The sequence below is a fragment of the Cyrtonyx montezumae genome, unplaced genomic scaffold (assembly GCF_038088225.1).
Source record: "Cyrtonyx montezumae isolate F1298 unplaced genomic scaffold, pur_monq_1.0 scaffold_0, whole genome shotgun sequence".
Taxonomy (NCBI): Eukaryota; Metazoa; Chordata; class Aves; order Galliformes; family Odontophoridae; genus Cyrtonyx; species Cyrtonyx montezumae.
In genome coordinates this window covers 23,196,850-23,215,359 of record NW_027071824.1, presented here as the reverse complement: position 1 = coordinate 23,215,359, position 18,510 = coordinate 23,196,850, and the positions used below count along the sequence as shown (strand labels likewise).

Genomic DNA, 18,510 nt, shown 5'->3' with positions numbered 1-18,510 from the left:
CTCTTCTCATAAAGGAGATGATCCAGGTACTTTATTGTGTTTGTGGCCCTCTGGTGGACTTCTTCTAGGAGATACGTGTAGTTTTTTGACTGGGGAGCCCAGAACTGTACACAGACTGCTCTACTAAAGGACACAAAATGATAAGTCAAATAAAAGGTCCATTTTAAGTGCTTCAGAATTACACTCTGATTTCAGTAAACAATATACTAAAAAAGAATTGAAATAATAAAAGTGGTGAGGGTTTTTTTTTGGTTGCTCTTATTGTTTTCATTTCTTCTGATGTGTTTCTGAATATCTTTTTTAACATTTGACTGTTAGCCAATGTATTCCAATTTAGATTTGTATTTAGAGCTATATAAAATCTTCCTTTGACTGTAGAGTACTGCAAACTACTCTTACATTTCTTGAAGACCCAACATGTTCCACTGGTGGTTAATTGCTGACTGTGCTGATTTCCTGAATAGATAAAGGAGCCATTATTCTCAAACTTGCTAATGTTTAATGAAACTATTTTTCTTTTTGCAACTAGTGGTTCAGTCACCTCAAATGAACCTTTAGTTTGAGATCTTACTAGGAAATTTCAGTAGCAGTGAGAAAGGTACAAGATGAAAGTCTTATTCAATGATTACCTGTAATTTCTTTACTTTTAGTGTGCAGCCCACAGTTATAAAAATCTTTCATACCACAGAGGTGAAACACAAAATCAGAAGTATGAAATTTTGTCAAGTGGTATTTGATGGCAGAGGTAGTAGCTACTCTTTGTTAAATGGTACTAAAAGTTTTAGCATTTCATTTAGCACATAAAAATGATGTGTGTAGTTGATACATGAAAACTCTCTCAATGCTGTAATCCAGTAGGATCCAGCAGTGGTTAAGCAGAAATCCATTTGGAATTTTCCTTTGAATATGACAGCTAGAGTCAAGTTGAGTAAAATGTGAGCAGAGGCCCTGCAGGATAATTTGGAAGGTCTTTTTTACAGTCTTTCCACTGATGAAGATGTCAGCATAGATCCATTATTCTTGTGGTAGCATTTGGTAATTTTTCCACTGTCTGAGCTGTTTATATATTTCTCTGCAGAATGCTATCCATATAAAGTTCAAATAAAAGTTAGAATATTGTTAAGGGAAGAATCTTAAAGCAGGGGACAAGAGATTACTTAAAGCATTATTCTGAAGGAGAGTTTCATATGCTGGCTGAGGAATGGTGGCATGCACCTCAGGTCAGACTGTTGAAGGAATGCTCTGCCGATGGTCCTTCATGAAGGGGGACAAGCTAGGAAGTTGCTATAGCCAGGGAGAATGGCTTTTCTGCTTTGCACTTCAGAACGTGAACAGATTTACACAGTGTCACTAGTTACCTAATATGTGACATTATGTCTCTATCCACAACTACAGGATAAGTTATTTGTATATCTACTACAAAAGCACAAACTTCTGTTTAGGTAAGATATGATGAGATTTTCCATGTTCTTGTCTTCTTTCTTAGGTCATGATGTTGTTTATATTATACAATCTTTTATTTGCAGGTCGTTCTTTCATTTTCTTCTTGTGCTCCCCCAGTCAACCCATGACCATTTCCATCAATCACTTTTTTTTTTTTTTAATCATATACTCCATGCAGAAAATATTTTCTTATGTTTTCTTTCATCCAGTGTCTGACACTGGACAGCCACCTCTTCATCTGTAATTTGCTCCTGCCTATTTGCAGTGTTTCAATTCTCTACAATCTAGTTTATAATGCCACTGGCTTAGGATAAGTGTAATTAATACTTTCTTTATTATAAGGTTAGTTTCTCAGTTTCTATCCTATGGCTGCTTTGGGGCATATGAGTAACATAACCTCCAACTGATTACGGGAAGTGTACTACAGTCTTAAGGAGAATCACTTTATGAAGTGAATGATATACTTGAGATTTTCTTTGGGTTTCAGTTCAGGATCAGGGTGATAAATGTTAATATGAGGCTACTCATTAAGGTAATTCATCATGTGCTCTGGCTGCTTTTGTCTTCTGTGTCTATCAGCATTGCTTCATGCTACAGTGTTTCAGCATCATTGGTGAGGTACTTTCCAGGAGCACTCCCAGGCATGCCACAGGGTTCTGTGAATATTTTTGGCATGATAATTTCATAAAGATCTTTCCAAACCTATTGCTCTATGGAAGATATGGTGTTTCAGCTGAAGAATTCAAATACAGTAGTAGTGAAATATTCTAAATGACCCATTAATTTTGTGCGGGTTTTTACTTTTAATTCACGTAGAGAATTGGACATCTATTTCAACTGTTCCAAGCATGTGAAGTTTGTTACCCACCATTGAACAAGAGATAGTGGAACAATTTAAAGTAATGTGTAGTTTCATAGCTATTATGTAAATAAACAGGAAAAACAAAAAACAAAACAACAAGATAAAGCAAACAAAAAAAAGCCTGGAAAATGAGAACACACAGAAAATCCCCAAATACAGTATTTTTCCTCTTTAAGACTAAGAACAGTATTAATTCCAATCTACCTGAATGGAAATTGATATGATGAGAGATATTATTGATACAGTGAGAATATGGTAGCAGTAATGTATGAAAGAAAACTTATTTTCCTTTCTTATAATGAACTTGTAATTGAATGACAGAGTAAATATGATGACATCAATAAATATAGTTATGCAAGTTGAAATAGAAATTTTTTGAAAGAAGAAACGTGTAGTGTGGGATTGTATTAAATATTTTTGAATTTATGAAGGTATTTGATGTGAGAGTAAGAAAAGAATATGACAGTTAATTTATGAAGTTCTTTATCACTTTTAGTGATGATGCTTAATGAGCACTTTCAAAAGTTTTCAAAAGTATTTACTAATGTTTTACTAATAATATCAACTAATAGAAGGTTTATAGATGTCTGGTATACTGATATAGTAGTATTCGTTAACTATGGAAAAATCTGTAGGGGAAGAAAGTACAGCAGATGACAGAGAAATGGCTTTAGAATTGCAAAGATCAGTTTTAGTAAAAATTCCCTTTTGAGATTATTTTGTCTTTTAGGAATTTAGTAAATTTCTTGATAACTTATTCCTAAGGTCCTCTTTATTTTCCCCGGTTTGTGTTTTTGGCCTGAAGTTTCTTGCTATTATTAAAATAAAAAAGAAACCTGAGTGAAAAAGAAAGTTTACCTCTACTTTCAGAGTGTGATGTAAATGCTTCTTTGTCATGGAAGCTTGCTGGAGAAAATCAGTAATGTGGGAATACATGTCTAAGTGGTCAGCTTTTTACCGCATAAATGAAAAGCACTCCAGAAACAACAGAATTGGGTTTTTAATATTTAATTAAATTTCTCATTAATCACTTCAAGTATTTCAGGCCATATGAAACATTTTTACTTAATGTTGTTATTTTTTTTAGCAAACTGCAGAAAATTCAACCACCAGCTAGTTATTTTGAAAGTTTTTTTGTTTTTTTGTTTGTTTTATGGTAACTTATTAGCACGATAAAGCAGAAAAAAAACAGTCTGTTATCTCAGGTAACTATTAGCAATAAGCGTACCCAATAGAAAAATGGATATCCTGAGCAGCCAGCAGCTTTATTAATGTTGCATACCTTCTATATTATGAAAGACTCATTGAAAATCAGTGCTACCATGTAGCAGTTCTACTGTTCTACTTTCCTAGCCTGACTCGCATGTCTGTGTATTAATGTTGTATACAGAAATAAACAGAGAAAAAGCATTGTCAAGCTAAAGAAGTCAAACAGTATTTGGTGGAGACTTATCACCAGTGAACAGAAGAAATGTTTGTTGATTCTTTTTTTTTGTTTGTTTGTTTTATTTTGTTTCGTTTTGGTCTACTTTGGTTACCTAAACAGCTTGATGTCTCATAGGAAATGCCACCCTTCTGACTTCAAGTTCTTCATCAATATCTATTTTTTCTATTCTTCTGTAGTGCTATTGTCAGTATTGTGCACAATCACTTTTTCAGCCTGTAGATCAAACGACTATATCCTTGCTATACCCATTTTTAAGAACTTCTCAAAAATATATAATCAAAATAGTATAGCTGATGGTAAGCATGTGAATAATAAATCTTGCAATGAAAGACATCTTGGAAGATTGTTGGGTCTAAAATAAAATTAACTATAAATAGGAAATCGTTTTTAAAAAATAAACACTGATCAAAGCAAAGGAAAATATTTTATTGTAGGTGTGTTGAACCTGTGATGTCACAATTTTCTGGTAGTCTGTGTGCGCACACATAGGTGCATACGTGTGTTTAATGTTTCTGTTTCATTTTTGTTGAACTCTCAGGAAGAGGTTTAAACATGAAGGCAAATCTTTCAAACTTTAGCATGGCTAAATATGAAGCGAAGCTGCCATACTTTTTTTTTTTTTTTTCCTTTTTTGTGCCTCCATCTTGCTCTGTCACATAATTTAAGGAAAAAAGAAAGATACAATTTAACCATGGGAGAGCTAATAGTGTGGAAAAAAAAAAACCCTGATGAATTTTGTTTCCGCAGCACGATAATATCAAAGATTTAAGAAACAAATTTGCCAGCCTCGGCGAGAACTCTCTGGTAACAGCATAAATGTCTGTGTTGGTTTGCTTTTGAGTTAAAGGTTTCTTTTCCATTCATTTAAACACATTTCTCTTTTACTCCTCTTTATTTATTTATTTATTTATTACTCATACTCTATATATAGCAAGCCTTCATTTTTTAAACCTCTTCCATCTTCCAATGTCTTTTTTTCTGTATCTTCGATGGAAAGTTTATGGCAGCAAAGCTGTCATTCTGGCTACTTCTGCTGCAGCTGTTCCTGCTTCTAGGTCATACATGTTTTGGGCGTTGTGTTTTTGGACATGATACTAACTGAGCGTGTCATGTTCTTTTTGAGTAAGCTTTCTACCACGCCATCTGATGGACTCACTGTCATAGGGCTCTATGCAACGTCCATTTTGCAACTTATACTGCTTAGTCATCCTCAATTCTCCTGCAGACTTCAATTGATTTTGTGAAACTTCAAATTCATCTGGAATTAACTGTGCCTTTATGTTTGCTCCTTATGCTCTTCTTCGTTTTTTTTTAGTAGTAGTTTAAATTATAAAGAACAAACTTCACCATTGCTCAAGCAGTGCCATGCAGTATTGTTTGTTGCCGCTATAAGATGTGAAATATAAAAGCACAGTGCATTCTGTCAAATATTTTGTTGGTAGTGTGGGCAATCTGTATTGTGTTGTAATGATGAGTTGTGGAAGAAAAAAAAAAGTGAAACGCTTTGGTTACTCTGGTATTTAGCAAGAACTTACAACTCAAGAGCCACATACTGAGCAGTATGAAGTTATGGTCCCAGTATGGAAGATTACTGAGTGTCAACTGTTGCACAAAAGTGCAAGTTTTATATACACAGTAAATATATAATGAATATGGGCTTTTAACTAACCTAATTATTTACAATTGAAGTAACTCTTTTCAGATAAACTACTAAAAACTTATTAATGAAAAATACCAAGGGAAGAATACTTCTTGAACATGTTAAATATCTGTTCGATAGCACTGTCTGCATTATGTTGGTCCATGATGTTGCCATAGAGCCCATATACTAAGAGAGAAAACCAAAAACCTTTGAAGAACTGATAGTAACTGAAGTCTTCATCTTAAATGACTGGAATTTTTCTTCAGGAAAAAGAAATGGAAAAGCAAAAACTTCTGTATCAGCAAGCCAGATTGCATGACCGAGGTGCTGCTGAGATGGTTCTTCAGACAATCAGTGCTAGTAAAGGTAATTATTTTTTTTAAATTGATTTCACTTATTTCTGATGAACTTTGAAATTGCCATTTTTAAAAAGTGCTTGCAACTGTACTAATTCATACTAGCTATCATGAAAGAGAGACAGTATATTTTACATGAGAAACAGAAATGTCCCTCGTGATCCTCCATTTGTCCTCCATCTGATCCTCCATCTGATCCTCCAGTCAGTGCATGGATAAGTTAATAGAACATTCTTGTTTTACTGTACGATCTAAAAGTATTTTTAATAATTTTTAGGTGAGATGGGGCCAATGGTTGCAGCTACCCTAAAGCTAGGGATTGCCATCTTAAATGGAGGAAATTCTACTGTTCAGCAGGTACAGTATTTGTCTATTTTCACTCATTCTCGTCAGTACAGAACTTTATTATACAGTCCTTATTATTGTAATGAATTATGTAGTAAGACTATTTTCATGTGCTATTTATACTCTTAAAGTCATCCCCTGAAGAAGACAGTTTACAAAATAATACCTGGTTTGTTATATATATTCTTTTTTATCTATGTACATAATTAATCTACAGAATGAAAGGCTGAAATAAGTGTTCTTCACTTTATCTGGAGTGAAGAAACTTTATTTTAAATTGTTATCTTTTATGTAGAATTTTGTGAAATAATTTCTGGGGGGAATTTGCTATTGTCTTGTAGCTAGTAGAGAGGATTTGCTGGTCTCAGTATTCACAAAGTAATTTTCACACGTCAGAAGTCCTTAGCTTATACTGTGGATGGTCTGGACAGACTTTGTGATAAAAGCAGAGAACTCAAACTTGATTTGTCAATTTATGGTAGCATAAGCAATAGTGAGCAGAGGGCAAGTCTGGTATTTTGATGATATTCTGTACTGTTGAAGAGAAGTGCCTCATGCAGACTACATTCAGCATTCTGTAGTGGTTGAAGATTCCTGAGTCTGGAAGGTTTCAGACTTGACTAATGGCAGTAAAAGTAGTAATCTACTTTGCTGAGGGATGATTTCAAGGAATACAGGAAACATGAAGTAGTTACGCTACTCTGTTAGCTAGCCATTGAAGAAGTTAAGGACAGCCAAAAATGATATCCATTTCAGAGGCTATCACTTCCAGGAAGTGACCTGAAAGTACACTAATTATCTAAAGAATTAAATACTTTAACTTTTGCCAGTTCTTTGTGCTGGCATGACAATAAGTGACAGAAAAATTATAATATGTACATAGTTATTTAATCTGAATTTATAATGCAACAATTTACATTTAAAATAATAATAAAAGAGCTTAAAGTTTTTAATCAGAATGCAGGACACAGTTATGAATCTGGTTGTAATACTTGTATTTTAAATTACATATGTATAAAATAATAGCATCAATAGTATAGTAAGAAGTGCTATTTTTCAATCACCTAAGTTCCACTCCTTTTCTCGGGTGTTATGTCCCACTTTCCAATTTTTCTGGGGGCCCTAGCATGAACTTCTCAGTCTTCCTTGGGAATAATGGTAGGGGCACAGAAAAACACGTGGAAGTAATTTTGAAAAGTCGTCATCATTTGGATTTCTTTACGACAATTAATTTGGCTGTTGATGATGGTGTGGGTTCTTTATCCACTATCTTTGTAAAGATGTGGTAATACCTTCTTTTAGCAGTGTCTGATTTTTTTCTTTTTGGAGTTTGCTTATTACCTTTTTTTCCTATTCTTTTTGTTACTTGCAAAAACTTTTATCTCGTTCACGAAGTGAATTCTTATAGTGTTCCAATAGAAATTGATCTTTGACCACCATCATTTTTTTCACATCTGGGACCTCTGGTTTGATCCTGTATCTTCACTTGACAGCATATTTATTCTAGAATCAGAATTAACTCCAGTGTATAACTTCTTGTTATTGTAATCTTTTATCAGAAAGGTGATACAGGTTACACTGCAGCCAAATTAAATGTAGAAATACTTATTTGTAGCACTGATGTGCTATTGCATCTAAAATATGCTAAAATAAGTTAAAGTCATGACAATCCCAGTGTGGTGCTGAAATAGTAGTGAATAGCAAAATTGTATCTTTTTATTTTTGACACCTGTACTTTTCTCAGCAAGGCTCTATTACATAATTTGGAAATATTAGAGATATTTTGAAACCAATATCACTAGTAATCTGGAAACAATATAGTATTATGTAAACTAGAATTACACATAGCGTAAATATTAATTCTTTGCATCTATGATCTATGTTTACTGCAGAAAATGCTTGACTACCTCAAGGATAAGAAAGATGTGGGTTTCTTTCAGAGTCTTGCTGGTCTTATGCAGTCCTGCAGGTAAAATATCTAGTTTAAAAATTCATTATATTTAGGTTTTATTCTACGGGATATATTCTTTTGAAAAGAACTATATAATTTTTTTGCAAACTATGCCTGGTGAGTGCCATGTGCTAGATTTAGGATAAAAGACAGTATAGCATGAAAATCTTCATTTTCTATCAATTTCCTTTACATAATGATTCGTTTTCAGATGTGTTTATGACATTTCAGACAAACAATTCCAGATTCAGGAGCACTCCTCAGAGTGAATTATTAACTGAAGATATCCTATAGTCCTTCAGAGACCTGGTTAATGATCAGTGTTAAGTAATCATAAAGATTTTGGGAAACCTCAGCTTTGTAAGAATTAATAGAATTTTAGTGTGCAGAAAATGACATAAAATACTGTTTAAACAAACTGAAGGGGTGCTATGATTTTTTTATTTCTGCTTCTTGACAGGTTATGTTGATAATATGTAAAATATTTAAATGTTTAAATACATTTGGAGTAAAACATATTAATAAATAAAGTATTAATGACATAAAATATAGGACTAAGTGGGAATGCCTGAGTTAAAAGACTTAGCTTTCTGTCACATCAAGGGTACTATCCTATATCCTTTTTTTTTTTTTTTTTTTGTAACACTATCTTGGAAAAGTTTTGCTTTGAATTTTCTTAGATTGAAATTCATTCATGTAAATGAATTCATTCATTCATTTCTCTACACTTGTTTATGAAAAAGTATTAATGACAAGCTAACATGCTAAACACTGAAAGGCCGAATCTTTCATTGACAGATGGAAATGTGTTAAGTGTGCAAATTTCTTTCATCTGGATGATTGAGTACAGTTGCCCTTTTGGCATCTTCTAGTTTTCAGTATGTGAAGGGCGGGAAAGGTATGGTGAATGGAACTGACAGGTTTCTAAAACATTGCTGCTTGGAGAACTGAGCTATAGTATGAAAGCAGTCAATAATTATGTGACTTCTCTGCAGCCCTTGAAATTGAGTGTCAGTATATTTATGTTTGTATACATATATATAATTCACTTTTTTTTTATTGATTATAAATAACTAAACTGTATTATTTTCAGGGCGAAAGCACTGTAGCAGTGAGTTATGTAAGCTTATAGCAGATGGGTATAGTAAGCCACTGAAATATATTTTCTTGACACTAGTATGATTGCATGCTTAAATGAAATCACAAATCCTTCCCTATCTTTCAGAAAGTGAAATAATAGAAATATTTAATTATTCTCTGAACAAATACATTTTTGCTCATTTCAGTGTTCTTGATCTAAATGCATTTGAACGTCAAAACAAAGCAGAAGGCCTTGGCATGGTGACTGAAGAGGGATCAGGTAATATTTTAACAGAAATTATCTGTGAACATTTGTCTTCTACATTTTGTAGAAGTTTGAAAGAAACCTTTAAATATAAATCTAGATTCTGAATCTATGGTATCTAGAAGTATTTTATATGTAATTGATGTACTTAAGCCCGTGCTTATCGAGAGTAAATTAGTTTCAGACAGTTTCTGAACCATCTCAAAGGAGGCTTACCTATCATTTGGAAGAAGTGAAGAAGAAATTACATGTAAAATTGGAAACAGATTCTAGTTACAAACGTTTATGCATGTATAACATTTCAGAAGTCCTTAACTAGTTTTAGCATAAAATGAAATTAAAAGCTCCCACCTCGTTTCTTAAATTGAGTTGGCCAGAATTAAAACCATTCAATTCAATTAAACGCTAGATAAAACAGTACAAGTCAAGAAAACTCTATTTGCTGTTTGGAAAAAAAGTCTTATGGGAAAGCTGCTTCTTTGAAATAAGCCTTTTCTGTTGATCTGTGGTGAAATATTTAAAAAAATTGCTTCACTTTTGACTTCGAACCACTTTAGCTTTCTACCCTCTGTTGTCAATTCACTGTCAATTTCTTTCTTCTGTCTGACAGTAAGTTCTTTGATTACCCTCCTGTATTTTCTGGAACAATTAGTCTCATTTTTACGTGACTGCTAGGGCTACCGAAGCACAGCTTCTCCCCTTATGTACAATGTTTTTTATCATGTATTTTTATGTTGAAATTCTACAGTGACTAAATCTTTTAACATGTTTTTATCCTAAAAACAAGATAAAAAAGCTTGACTGCATAATCATCATTGCATTTTGGGACTCATAGTTCATACGTGCAACACTTCATATCTCATTATCTATTATTCCTGTAATTTTATGTAGCATATTTTCTGACTATTCAATTGCTTGTCTCAAATCAGTATCATAGAATCTTAAGTTTGGCTGGATTACTTCAAGACTGTTAATAAAATGCTGTTTCTCCAAAAGTGCTCCTTCATTTAAATTACAACATAAATATAGACTGCTGTATTTTAAGTGAGTAATCAAAATAAAGTGAACTCAAGTGGATAAACTTTGGTCACGTGATTGTAGATTGAACACTGTCACAATTACCTGGCATATGAAATTTTGACCTTTCATATTTTACTCAAAATTATTTTGCACAGTGTTTTAAGATTTTGAACAGTATTTCTATTAGTAAATATTTATAAATTGAAATTAACGATGAATGGTTACCTTTTTATAGAAATCACTGCTACTGAATGCAGATATGAGTAATTATTTGAACATTGCATATTTAACTCTTCTGATGTAAGAGTATTTTTCTGCTTCCACATTTGAAGGATTTTTTGTTGGATTTTTTTCTGTTTGATCCTTATATTTTAGTGTAGGACTAATTTTGTCAAAACCAATACTAAATCTATACTGTATTTGCTAAAAACAATTTATCAACTTTTTTTTTTTTTTTCCTGTTTCCTTTTTGTTGCACTAAATGTCCTCCCTTCCACAGTCATCACTCATGAGCGTGGTAATTATTAAACACAACTGCCTTTTCTTTATTTTTTCTTTTGTTAGCTTCGTGTCAGCACTGTACAGCTCCTGAACACCATTAGATTTTTTTGTTCCTGTAAGACTGATAAACAAGTGATTCTCTCCTATTATTATTATAATTGTATACTCCAAACTTTTTGATTTTTGCATCAACTCTACCTGCTTTGTTCTTCCTCCCTTTCTCAGGATTTGCACAGTAACTGGCACGCTAGATGTAAGAGCAGCAAGCTTTTTTAAACTTTTTTTATTCCTTTTTTTTTTTAATTTATTTTAGTGAGCCCAGTATTTGCAATGGATGAATGTTTAAAAAAATAAAATAAAAAAGTGTACCTCTACATGCACCAAGTCTTGTGCTATAGTCCTCCTGTACTATTTATGTTGTGTTTTGAATGTAGCTTTATTGCTGCATTGGTTTGTGCAAACACAGGAAATCAGTGGTGGATCCAGTGAGGAGAGGACTTGCCACTGGCTAGGTTTATCTAATGTGATCAGGAGTTGATACCAGGAAGAGGTGGTTCTTCTCTAATTTAGAGGTATAAATGTTTACAGGTGGCTCTTAGCTCTGAAAATTACTTGATGTTTAAATGTTCCTATACCACTACAGTACTATTAAGTACTGTAAAATGTTTTTATTTAAACAGTAGTTACAGTTGCCACGAGATGTTACCTTCAACCATGAGAACTAAAAATTTAAAATATAAAATAAATATAACTTTCAGCAGAAACGTTAAACTCGAACACAGCAGATGGCTTTTGGTCAGCAAAATGTTATAGGAGGAAGGCGAGGGAATCTTGATTTTTATTTGTTTTCTCAGTGGAAATTTTCATTTATCAAACTAACAGAATTCTACTGTTAGGATCATGTGTTGTTTGTTTTTTTTTTGCCATTGACAAGCAGCAGAAGAAGTGTCAAGAAACAGTAATTACACTATGCCAAATATTTCTTAATGCAAAGAGATATTTACTAACATTATTTACTTTTTGTTAGATTGTTATTCAGTTATTGGAAATTCAAGAAAACAACAGCAAATCAAAGCCGAACCAAAGAAAGGTTTCACATCTTCTTAGAGTTATTTTGTTCTTGATACGATGATCCGTTCAAATTTTAGTATTTTCTGAATTATGAAGGACCTTTTTCAATTCATTGAAAATACATTTACATAAGAGCTGTTTAGCTACTGGTATTTAAGACCTGATAGCATTACAGAAGCCCAGCCAGTGCATTTTTGGGGAAATTCCTGCAGGGAACACTTTTCAGGTATCCTAGATTTTAAGGGATGCATGACATCATATGTCTACTTTCAATCCTGTAAATAGCCACCTGTAAAATACTTCCAAGGAAGTACCAACAACATATGTGGAACTTTCTCCCATTCACTTTACAGTGGAGATACTTTCTCTATGAGGAACAAATTACTCCTCATTGATGATCGTTTTATTGATTCCTAAGGGAATGGCAAAATGTGTACTGAAGCCTGTTTCTTATGTCATCTAAATCTGGTGCAGAAGCATATTAAAGAATAACTATAACTGAGTTTACTACATGTAAATCTGTAATTATTCTTGCCAAATTCAAAGAAAGACTTTTGTTTACACTTGTGGGAATACAGTCATGTTTTCATCAAGGGCAGTGCTATATAAAAGCTTGTTTCAGGTCCCACATCAACTTTGGCAATAGGCAGAAAGCCCTGTACTTAGTCAACATGGATTTGAGATTCATTGCTCTATTCCAACTGTTTCTTTGTGCTGTCCACATTTTAAGCTCCTTGTCCTGGTATTCCTCTGACTGGTACTACCTTCCCTTTCCAAACCCTGGAACCCCCACTGGTAAAAACATCAATGGTTCTTTCGCAGATGTGTTTCTTTCTTGTTATTGTGATGTACTCAATGTTGTTTCTTCTGTATGTATTCTGTTTTGATTTGATTGTTCTGTTTCCTTTAAAAAAAAAAAAAAAAGAGGATTCCAAACCAATGTATAAACGCTTACTATCTCATGATAGTTTTTCAGTTTTTCATTTAATGCTCATACTTTGTTATTTCACTGTGAGTCAAAATATTCTTGAAAGTGCAGTGTTCTTTAAGTGCTTTGCTTTATGTCTCATGTCATGTGGAAAGTTTATTCTTAGTTTATCTTATATTTGTTAGGTAGTGTTCTAGAAAGATATTTTGTAATTTTAATTATTTTAGGAATTCATAAAGAAACTTGTGTATGTTAAGATGGAAGTATTTTTTCTTCCAACTGTAGTTCAAAATCAGGATGAACCTACTTCTGAGCACTTTACTCATAGTTTGAAATTTGCTGCTCTGGATAGTTATGAGAAAGTTTTCTTTAAATTGCTGTTTTTAATGAAAAGAGTTAAATAAATCCAGTTAACTGTACGGATAGGAAAAAAAGTAATAGTGGTAAGGATAGCTGTGGGTGTCCCTGCTCCTCATGGGGGAATTCATCCACACGGCCTTTGAAGTTCCCTTACAACTCAAACTGTTCTATGATTCTATGATCACTGAAACTCAGTTAGAATTTAAACAAAACATCCTTAACCTGAAACAGTAATACCTTTCCAATACTTTATTGTAATGAAAAGTATTTTTCTAAGTTTATAATCTGAGGAACTTTTAATATAGCTAAATCAAGCAATTCTCTGTAATAGACATAATTATCCTGACTTTATAGTTTGAGTTATGTGGAGAAGTGAATCAATTCCCAGGTGAGCAACATGACAGTTGATAGAGAAATTTGCAACTGAAATTTTACTCATTTACATTTCCTGTCCCATTTTCTTCATTTGCTTTGTCTTAAAGAGAGCATTGCTAGACTATCTATGCAAACATAGTGTATCAGTCTTTCACACTGATTCAATTAGTATTGACATTATTGTTTCTACTGCTCTCAGAAAACAATCTCTTCTGTGAATATAGCACTAGTATATTGGACTACAAACTTTTGAAATATTTGTACATTTTTAGACTAAGCTTTTTATCTGTTTAAGTCAATGTAAGTATAAAACTCAATTGCATTTAACTGATACTGAATTTGTGAGACATCTTTAAAACAATAACATGAAAATAGAAATTTTCAAGAGGAGTGTTTATTTTATTTTGCCCTGTATTTGACAGTCCTTGTCACGCTCTATTGTGTCACCTATTGAATCAGGCTAGCTGATTTCCTCCCTTAGAAAAGAGTCCGGAACTCATATAGTGAAAGGACCTTTTAAGCAGCAAGTATTAGCTTAGTACCATAATACTATCTGATGGCAAAATGCTTATTTTCTTTATTCATAGTTAACACTGGTAAGATATACATCTTTCCTCAACAGGGCTATTATGTTAATAAATAATAGCAAATGGAGCTTACAAATCCAAACTACACTTAATTAAAAAAAAAAAAAAAAAACAACCTTATAATTCAGCAGTAATTATTCCAGGTTAAATAATTCAAGAAATCATATTGACAATGGCAATTTTTGAACAGATAAAACTCATAAGTTTCATCTAGATTAATGTTTTCCTTATTATCTTTTAGGTGGATGCTGTAAAATTTAACTGAACATCCCAAATGTTCTGTCTTGCATTGCAAATGATAGCTGTACTATATATGGAGGAATAATGTAATTTTAACATTTAAATTTACTTTTTAGAATATGAAGATTTTTTTGTTATTTTTTTATTTCTCCACTATTGAACAACAATAATAAGCTTCCAGTAAATTTTAAGGAAAACTCCTTTTATATTTATTAATGTTATATCATGGCATTATTTTGTTTCTTCATATGTTCTCAGAAGGCTTATTATAATAAAATATAATTCTAGCATTGAATTTGATCTGATAATAAAGGACGTGGTGTTAAACTGTTTGGGAATGGTGCAAATGCTTTGTATTAAAGACATAATGAGGGAATTCAGAAGGGCCATTTTCAGCAATTAATAACTTGAAATCAGTAAATAAGCTTTTGTTATTCTCTGACATAGTCCCACTTAATGTGGTTTTCTACGTTCAGTGTAATTTTCTATAGCCTATATTGCAGTGGTGTTTTCCACTTTTATATTACTGTTTTTGAATTTGTGTTTGCATTTATAAAGGATGCTTAAATAGCTTGAGTTCAGTGAAGTGTTCCTTCGTGAGAAAACTTGTACTTTTCTTTTTTGAATCACATTCTTGAGGTGTCAGAGGTACACAGTAAATAGAATCCAACCCAATATTATAAGGGGAGTAAGAATAGATTTACTATGAGAGTTCTTTGCTCTTGCTTAACTGCCTTCAAGGAGAAGTCCTAGTCCTTTCTGGAAGATGAATGTCTCGTTGTAGTAGAGATCAAATGTTTTCCACTACGGATATTAATTATAAACAAACAAGTTATTAGTTGCTTAACTACAAAGTAGAGAGAGAATTATTAAACTTGGACACATGCACTTTCAAGGAAATAGGCATATTTCATTTTTCAATCAAATTTATTTTCATTTCCTGTATATTTATACTTTTGTTTCTATACATCACAAACACAGGATATCAGCTTTGCCAAAACTACACACATAATTTTTTCATGTGTGTAGTCATACCATTTACATACAACATGAGCAATGGCAGCATTTTAACTATTTTAGCATGTGTAATCAAGCATGTGCCAGAGTACATGAAATATCAGCAGAAGCTAAAGAGTACAGTGTCAGGACAACCTGAGCCATGTTGTATGCAGTGTGCATATTTGTAAGTATGTTTTCTAAATAAATGTTTATGTGAACTGGCATGAATTTGTGTGTGCAATACCAAAGGTTGTATTCTTAGATTTTATAGAAAAAATGACTCTGCACTTGAATTCTGTTGTTTCCGGTGAGGCATTTTTTGCAGTCAGTAACATCTAAAAAATAAAACTTCTGACATTATCAACATTGGTTTTAGTCCAAATTTAGTCAGCTGTAGAAATGGATAACTAGTTTTATTTTAAATTTTAGTATGCAGTATTTATTTACTTTCAAATAGGGAAAAAGATTATTTTCAAAAAGATTAACTTTTTCATCATGTGTGAGATTACATACCTGCAATTTGATTTTGCTGAATTGTCCAATAACTTGTATTCATTTTGTGACTTCTGTATGGTATAACTGAATAAAATGCACTCCCAAACCTTTCAAATACTAAAATTGGGATTTGTTTTATAACATTTATAAATTCCAGTAGGTGTGCTAAAAGCCAGAAGATAAATTCACCATGAACAGATATGTAATCATTTTAAATCAAGACTTTGTTTTCCCTGTAGTTCAGAAAAATATTAATTGATTGTAGTGTTATCCATGCCAAATGGCTTTGATTCAGTGATGTTTTGATATGTAAAAAACACGTATTTGGGTGCTTTGTGAGCTTTGTTTTGCAGATGGTAGTATATCACTGATTTTCATTGCAGTTGTCCTACGTTTTTACGTCCTTCCATTTAAAATAACACTTCCCCACATATTCAGATGATGCATATTCTCAAAGAAAATAAGTTTTGTGGTTTCCATTTTTATTTCCATATGCATTCCAAATACTTATCCAAAGTCCTAAAAGGTGGATTTCCTGAGGAACCTTTATTAATCAATAATATTACTATCCTATCATTTTACTGGCTGCTTTTCTACATTTTTCCCAGTTGTGATTGTTTTCACTGATGAATCTTTGTTTCTCCTTAGTTCAGTGTGAAATGTAAACTGTAGGTGTTGGAATGATTGAAATAGTGGTTTAATACAAGGCTTACTAGTGTACTGTTGTCAAGTGAAGGATCACAAAAATTGTTTGAAGCTTTATACTGTAGGTTTTTATCTGTCTACCAAGAAATGGATTTAAGTACCTAAGCCTGTGAAGCACATTGGCATATATTCTAGTTCATCGTAAGTTTACTGCTTTATTTTGTCCAGGGAAACAAAGGCCCAAAGTCCATTTTATGTCAGCAGGAAACGTACTAAATCCTTTCTAAATGATTCTTAAGAATGTAGATAGCTATAAATTTCCAAGCTTATTCTAAGGTATTTTAAAATCTAATAATTTATTTTAGGAATGATTTTAATTATTATTCAATTAATTCTTTTTAGGCACCTTTTTTGTGGTTAACAGGTACCCAATTCATGCAGTTCTAACCTTTGTTTGTAATGCAGCATTCATGCCTAGAATAGTCAAACTAGAATGTAAATCATAGATTATTTCTAAAATGTTGCCATGCTCATGCTTCCATATTTATAAAACTATTTTTTTTAATTGAAATTTTTTGAAACAAACTATCTGTCAAGCACAAGTCATATGTGCTTCAGGTAGATTGGAGGCTATAAATTTTCTCCCCCTTTCTTCCTTAATATTAAATATGGAGAGTTTCTGCAAGAGGCATGCTGCATTAGTTGTCAGCCTGTCATAATCTGTGCTTCCATCTGGACTTTCTGCAGGAGAAAAGGTGATGCAGGATGATGAGTTCACCTGTGACCTCTTTCGCTTTCTTCAATTGCTTTGTGAAGGACACAATTCAGGTTTGTGGGCAGCCTTCCAGATAAGCCAAGGTGGCACTAACTTAAAGATAACTAAAGATAAAAACTCTTCATCTGTTCTGTAAGTTGGGTAGTCTTCGTGAAATATTTTGAAATATAGTGAAGCTGCTAGACAGAAACCAAAGAAAAATATTTATGTGATGATTTGTTAGGCTGTTTAATCTGTTTAAACTTTGTAGAAAAGGTATTGGTTTCCAAAATGATTTCAGTCTTGACCTGACTGGAAAAGTTAGATGTTATATAGGAAAATACATATGATATATGACTTCTAGCCAGTTATTGAGAGGGAAAAAAAGTATTTGTATTAGCCATTGGACATATTTATGACCTTACAGTCAGGAATTGTGTAATTATACAGCTTGATTTCATTGTCCAATAGCAAAATATATATTAGGTGTTGTACTCTTGGTATTGGTGGAATAATAAGGATTTAAAATTAATAATAAATATGTAATAAAATTAGTAATAAATATGGACAAGTTGAACTTGTGCAGATGAAAAAACTCAAATATCTGGCTTATGTTTTGCTGATGAATTTATATGATCTCTGCAATAAAATGCTGAAACTTTTAAAAACAATTAGTTGAAAAATAAAAATCCATTCCTAGATTTTATTTAATCAGAATTTAAGGAGAAATAATTTGTAAGTCTCTAGCACTTAACTAAACTTTTATTTGAAATTTTAGATTTTCAGAATTACCTGAGAACTCAGACTGGTAACAACACAACTGTTAATATTATCATTTCTACTGTGGATTACTTATTGAGAGTTCAGGTAGGTTAACTTCTGTACTAATTAAGTAGATGACCAAGATGACTAGTATTTATGCAACCTTTACCAGTACACTGTTTATTTTGAACATAAGGTAAACTGTTCTATGTGGAGACTGAATTTCTTAAATTCTTTGGAATATCCTTCAGTAGTTACTGGTTTCTTGCAACAAAATGTTCTGTTTACAACAAGATCAAACTTCATCCGTGAAGCACGCTTCTGACAAAAAGAACATGGGAGTAATGGTTGATGGCAAGCTGAATATGAGCCAGCAATGTGC

The 18,510-nt window shown here is 32.6% G+C and overlaps 1 protein-coding gene across 9 annotated transcripts in view; it reads left to right on the top strand.

The window, feature by feature from the left end:
* Positions 1-18,510, top strand: part of RYR2 (ryanodine receptor 2) — a 343,878-nt gene that overhangs the window by 296,000 nt on the left and 29,368 nt on the right. For all 9 annotated transcript variants that reach the window (XM_065730001.1, XM_065729961.1, XM_065729984.1 and 6 more), the window contains 6 exons: positions 5,661-5,760; positions 6,028-6,107; positions 7,988-8,064; positions 9,333-9,406; positions 17,360-17,440; positions 18,145-18,233. In XM_065730001.1, the coding sequence (XP_065586073.1) occupies positions 5,661-5,760; positions 6,028-6,107; positions 7,988-8,064; positions 9,333-9,406; positions 17,360-17,440; positions 18,145-18,233 (501 nt within the window). The remainder of the gene's footprint in view (positions 1-5,660; positions 5,761-6,027; positions 6,108-7,987; positions 8,065-9,332; positions 9,407-17,359; positions 17,441-18,144; positions 18,234-18,510) is intronic.